The 6,748-nt window shown below is 38.6% G+C and overlaps 1 protein-coding gene across 1 annotated transcript in view; it reads left to right on the plus strand.

The window, feature by feature from the left end:
- The window catches only part of SLC22A4 (solute carrier family 22 member 4), a 41,081-nt gene extending 38,249 nt beyond the window's left edge, over positions 1–2,832 (plus strand). Inside the window, exon 10 of the mRNA XM_049649139.1 lies at positions 1,412–2,832. Within this exon, the coding sequence (XP_049505096.1) occupies positions 1,412–1,487 (76 nt within the window). The 3' untranslated portion in view covers positions 1,488–2,832. The remainder of the gene's footprint in view (positions 1–1,411) is intronic.
- The last annotated feature ends 3,916 nt before the right edge of the window (positions 2,833–6,748 follow it).

Genomic DNA, 6,748 nt, shown 5'->3' on the forward strand with positions numbered 1-6,748 from the left:
AAAGGAAATTTCAATGGCAGATACATACATGAAAAGCAATACTTGTCCATATTTATAAAGAGATACAAAATAAAATAATTCAATATATATATTTTTTTGTCTGTGAGATTTTATGAGAGTTTTCGCCCTGATACCAACCACTTCTTACCCAACTAGGTGTCCTGTAATTTAATTCAATTCCAACCCTTACCACCCAGAGTTTCCATCAGAATCCACAGGTTTAAGAGCTCAGTCCCATAGGACTGCCCTCACTTTAGATGCTGGTGATAAATATCAGGTCCCCAGATTATCCACACTTCTATCCAACTTGGCTTCAGAGTCTGATGTTTCCACAACCCCTGTGCTCAAATTCAGTAATTGTCCAGAATGATTCACAGAACCAGGATAACACTCTCCTTACCATTTCAAGCTTATTATAAAGGATACATATGAACAACCAGATGAAGAGGTGAGGTACAAAGAGGTGCAAAGGGTGAGGTCGAGAAGAGTCCAGGATACAGGAAACTTCTGTCCCTGTGCAGCTGGGGAGCACTGCCATTTTGGAGCATGGATGTGTTCACCAATTCAGAAGCTCTCCAAACCTCAGTGTTCAGAGGGTTTTATGGAGGTTTTATCACAGAGGCATGATCAATAACTAATGCAACCTGTTGTCCCTCTCTTCTCTTGGAGGTTGGAGGGTGGGGCTGAAAGTTCCAGGCTGCTAACAAAGGCCTAGTGTTTCTGGTGACCAGTCTCCATCCTGAAGCTATCAACTGACCCACCAGGAGTTGCCTCATTAGAACAAAAGACAAGACAGTCCTATTTCCCCTATCACTCAGGAAATGACAAAGGATTTAGGAGCGCTGAGTCAGGAACCAGGGACAAAAACCAAATATCTTTATACAGTATCACAGACTGGCAAACAATTAAAGATGAGTGGTAGTGTGGGAGAAGTTTAGATTCTAGAGTGAAAATGTCTGGCTTCAAATCCCAAATCTATTGCATAAATTAGGGAAAATTACTTAACTTTCGCCGAACCTCAGTATTTGCGTCTGTTGTACAGGAATAGTTCATATGGCTGTTGTGAGTTTACATAAGATAAAGTGACTTTACATTAAGCCATGAAAAACATAAATCTGTATGTGAGTAGATTCTGGTCCCTGAAGGAACATGTACAACAAAATGTACCCAAAACGTTGTTTCTTCTAATGATAGGACTATTTCAATATTAACTTTAGCTTGCCAAGAATTTCATGTTTACCACTCGATCCTTTCCTGAGGAGAATTGTAAAATTATAGAATACAAACTCTAGACTCCTGAGTTATTACTAGAGTTATGTTCATTGACTGGATAAATGTTTTTCAGCATCCCTCTAGCATTTTAAGGAGAAGAGTCTTGACTAATTTTCTTTACTGCTTATCTTATTTTCAGGTTCAGACTTAGGAAAAACACAAGAGATTCAACGGAGAAAGAAGAAAATCCCAAAGTTCTCATAACTTCATTCTGATAAAATTTCCACCCCATTTGGTGACCTGAAAAACAGATGCATAAGACTCTATGGAGAAACCAAAGTCTTTCCTGATGAAATGGACCAACCCTAAGGATTAACACTAAGATGACTTTGCTGTTGAGAAATGCTTGTCACATAGCAAACTCCAAGCCACTCTTCCAGATAATCCCCTTATTTTAAAAACAAACCATTTCTAGATAGTCCACCTTCCTAATTAATTCAATGAAATGGGTTCATAAGATTTTTTTGAAAAATGCATTGGTCAAGGACTGGTAAATTCATACAAAGATGAACCTTCATTTTCAAACATACAAATACTATTCAAATAAAAAGAATGTCTTTGTATTAACACAACTATTAGGTGATAACAGTATATGTGTGTATGTGTATAAGTGAACTAGTACATTCAAAATTAGAGTAATTTTTGAAGTGAACCTATATATTGCTGTAACTAAATGATTATATGCAGTATTCCTATCCAGAGAATTTCATACAATCCTTTGAGGGGAATTGATGGCAGATATTAATAGTGTTTTACAAGTGAAACACGGTAAGAGATCAAGAAACCTTGACATGCGGCTCGTATGACCTGTTGGCCTTTACGAAGGAAACCCAGACAGTTCCCTGCTAAAATTCAGCGGCTATAACTCACAGTGTTTTGAATGGTCTGTATTTGTTGTGATCTTTTGAGGCACATGATTGAACTTTCTGTTTCTTAAGACTGGTTGAAAAGGTATTTTGCTAATAAACAGATAATCAGGAAAGCCACAAACCAGTTAGATTGGTAAAGATGGTTTGTATGCCCCATGGCCAAGAGACATCAGCACTCAGGAAGAAGGCTGTCCAAGCCAACAATCTGGAAAGACTTTTAAAACAGTTCTTTCCATTAATAGATTCCTTCCTAAGCACGGTATGCAGCTACATTCTCTCTGACCAGGGGTGCATCTGGTTCCATGAATGAGCAGTGTAAAAAATAATGGTCACTAATGGGGTAATGTGTTATCATAAGCTCAGAAAATAAATGTCAGGTCTCTGTCTCAGCATGTTTTAGGCATGCTGAGATGATAACACAGCGAGGAGTTAATCCTGGAGACTGAGGCAGCATGCTTTCTCTGAAAGTGGCTTCTGCCACAGCAGCACAGCGAAAAGCAACTGAGCCTTTGACATCCCCAGCACTACAGTGTGCTCATAGAAGGAGGTAGCTCTGGTTTTTTATATGATGCTTGGTGGCAACATCTCCTAAAAATACTTATCCCCAAGATTAAATTTTCACTAAATATTTTGTAGAGGAAATTTTGATATAACTTCTTTAATAAATGGTCCATGTTATTTCAAGTTTCTTATCTTGAACTTGTCTGATTAACCCTGAATTCTTTCTCTTTATTGTTGTATTTCTAACACATATTTTATATCCTCATGACACACTGATCCTAGCTTTTGATTGTTACTTTAAAATCCACTAGAATATCCTAGAATAGTTTATGTCATGTCATTTGCACAGTTTCATCCACCCAGTGCTTTTGTCTCCCCCATGGATGCAGCCTGTCTGGATAATTTTTCCACCTACCTTGCTGGGCACTAGGTAGCCTGTCCCACAGACAGCAAGTCACGGTGTCTCCCAAGAAGCTCTCCTTGAACTTCCTTCCCACCGGTAGTGGCTGTTCCCTCCTCTGTGCTCCTCATGCACTTACTCAGTTGGGCTCTTGTCTTATTGCTTTCCAGAGGCTAGGGACATTACCTTGTTTGTCTTTTTATCCTCTGTAGATCTGTTTAGCATAGTGTTTTCTTGCATTTAGCAAGCATTGATAAATATTTTAGTTGAAAAACTTTGTAAATCTAGCTTGGTGAATATGTTTGATACATAGACATTAAAAAATTTAAATTTTTTAATGCTCTCAAATTTTTAAATGCTCTCAAAGCTTTTTCTAAATGTGAAAAGTGAAGATTTTATAATTACCTTTTATTGCTGTTTGTGCAGGTGCTTTATGTCTTCTGAAAATCTGTTTATATAAAGGCAACAAGTACAGACATGATTATCTTTTCGGTAGTTCAAAGATCAAGTAGATCAATACGTGCCCAAATACTATTTGATTAAACTGAAGGTGCATTGCTGATTTTTAAAAACTACTTTTATTTATTTTTTTAAGTTTATGTATTTATTTTGGTAGAGAGAGAGAGAAAGAGAGAGAGGCAGAGAGAGAAGGAGGGGTCAAGAGAAAGAATCTCAGGCAGGCTCCACGCTGAGCATGGAGCCCGACTCTGGGTTCAATCCCACCACCCTGGGATCATGACCTGATTCAAAATCAAGCCACCGACCAAGCCACCGACCAAGCCACCCAGGCACCTCTAGAAACTACTTTTAAAATTAGGTGTACAAAGCACTATCCTGCACTTATGAATAGTAATCTCAGACTGGCAGCCAATCTTACACCACATGTTCTAGAATCTAGTTTCTTGCCTGGATTCTGTTAGCATCCTAACTAGTCCCTCCTCCTTAATTCTGCTCCTGTCTTCCTTGAATCTATCCTCAGCATAGCAGTGTGGGTGATCTAAATGAGATCATGTCTTGCAGCACCTGGGTGGCTCAGTCAGGTAAGCATCTGACTCTTGACCTCTGCTCATGCATGATCTTATGGTTCATGGGATAGAGCCCCACATCCGGTTCCCTGGCTGACAGCATGGAGCCTGCTTGGGATTCTGTCTCTCCTTCTCTCTCTACTCCTCCCCTGCTGACACTCTTTCTCTCTCTTAAAATAAACTTAAAAAAAAAATTTTTTTTAATGAGATCATGTTACTTTTCTACTCCAAACCTTCCAGTAGCTTCTCCTCTCAGCCAGGTGCTTTTCTTCCCCCCTTTATGCTCCCACAGCACATACTTTTATTATGTGAGTTATGTCCCACATCGGTCAAGTTTTTAAAAAGTCAAAGTCTTTACAATAATCTATACAGAGGACGACTACATGTCTCAGTTTTCCCAGAGGAGCCACAGCTGGCCCAGGGTGATTATTAATACCCCCCACAACCTTTCATGCTAAAAATGCTCCAGTTTGATATATAGCTCCTAGTTTGGAACATATATAGCTCCCAGTTTGGAGTTATATATGCTCACCAACTGATAGGGCCATATTCTGTGTGTCCCCACCCTATGTCTTTCTTCATATGTCACCTGCTTCCTAAATACTTATCCGACCACCCAGTCTAAAATTGCATCCTGTTTTCTGTCTGTCCTCAACTCACCCATCCCTGCTTCATTTTTCTTCATAGTTCCTATCACTCTCTAACATCCTAATTTACTTCTTCATTTTTTCAAATGTTCTTCTTCCTCCTGGAGCTTACATTCCATGAGGGGCACTTCTGTATCCCCAGAAATTAGAACAGTGGTTGGCACATAGCAGGTACTTGATGAAATATTTGTCTAAAAATGAATAAATAGGGGCACCCGGGTGGCTCAGTCGGTGAAGCATCTGACTTCGGCTCAGGTCATGATCTCACGTTTCGTGGGTTCGAGCCCTGCGTCAGGCTCTGTGCTGATAGTGCAGAGCCTGAAGCCTGCTTCAGGTTCTCTCTCTCTCTCTCTCTCTCTCTCTCTCTCTCTCCACCTCTGCCACTTGCACTCTGTCTCTCTCTCAAAAATAAACATTAAAAAAAAGTTTTTAAGTAAAAAAACATTAAAACAAATAAAAATGAATAAATAGGGGTGCCTGAGTGGCTCAGTTGGTTGAGTCCCACTCTTGATTTTGACTCAGGTCATGATGCCACCAGAGTCATAGGATAGAGCCCCATGTCAGGCTTGGCGCTAAGTGTGGAGCCTGCTTGATATTCCCTTTGCCCTTCTCCCCTGCTCTCGTGCTCTCTCTCTCTCTCAAAATAAAATAAATTTATCAATCAATAATGAATAAATATATCATGGTCATTATTATAGTTAAATTGGCAAAAGTAATTACTAGTTTTCAAATAAAAAAATGTTGGCCAATAAACATACCAAACAAGCATTCTGCTTTACAAGTAATTGAAAGAATACTAATTGAAGTAGCAATGTGCTGCCATTTTGCAACTAACAAAGATTACAAAACGATAGTGTTCAATAATAATGATTGTATGAGGAATATACTTTCATATTCTTCTGGTGGGAGTGTAAATTGGATTATTTTTTCTGGAAAGTAAATTGGCAAAGCATTTCCAAAGCCTTAGAATGCTTGGATTTTTTTTTTTTTAAGTTTATTCAATTTGAGAGAGGTAGAGCATGTGTGTGAGTGAGTAGGGGAGGGTCAAGGAGAGAGGGAGAGAGAGAATCCCAAACAGGCTCTGTGCAGTCAGTGCAGAGCCCAATGCAGGGCTCAATCCCACAAACCACAAGATGATGACCTGAGCTGAAATCAAGAGTCAGATGCTTAACCAACTGAGCCACCCAGGCACCCCTGGATTTTTTTTTTAATTTATTAACTCCACAACTAAGAAATAGTCAGAGATATATGAACTCTTTATGCAGAGATGTTTATTACATTATTATTTGCAATTTTAAAAAACTAAGTATGGCCTAACAAAGGAGGTGAAAAACTTATTCATTGAAAATACAAAACATTGCTAAAAGAAATCAAAGAATATATAAATAAATGGTAACATATCCTGTGCTCATGGAGTGGAAGACTCAAATATTATTAAAATGTCCAACTAATCAGAGTAATCTACAAATGCAATGCAATTGCTGTCAAAATCTCAGTGGCATTTTTACAGAACTAGGAAAAAACATCCTAAGATTTATGTGGAATCTCAAGGGAACCCAAACAGCTAAAACAATCTTGAAAAAGAACAGAGTTGGAGGCTTCACACTTTCCAGCCTCAAAATATACTACAAACAACAGTACTCAAGACAGTGTGGTAGTGGCATAAAGACAGATATATAGATCAACATAAGAGAATAGAGATCCCAGATAAACCCTTACGTATATGGGGAAATTATTTTAGACAAGAGTGTCAACACTACACATTGGGAAAAGGACAGTCTCTTCACCAAATGGCTTTGTTAAAACTGGATATTCACATGCAAAAAGTTGGATCCACACCTTACACTATAATACAAAAATTAACTGAGAATAAAGACCTAAATGTAAGACCTAAAAAACTCTAAGAAGAAAAACTTCAGGGTACTGAATTTGGGGATGGTTTCTTGGACAGGGCACCAAAAGCATTGGCAAGAGAAGCAAAAATAGACAAATGGGACTATATCAAACTTAAAAACTTGAGTGTCAAAGGCAACA

The sequence above is a fragment of the Panthera uncia genome, assembly GCF_023721935.1.
Source record: "Panthera uncia isolate 11264 chromosome A1 unlocalized genomic scaffold, Puncia_PCG_1.0 HiC_scaffold_17, whole genome shotgun sequence".
In the NCBI taxonomy this organism is placed as follows: domain Eukaryota; kingdom Metazoa; phylum Chordata; class Mammalia; order Carnivora; family Felidae; genus Panthera; species Panthera uncia.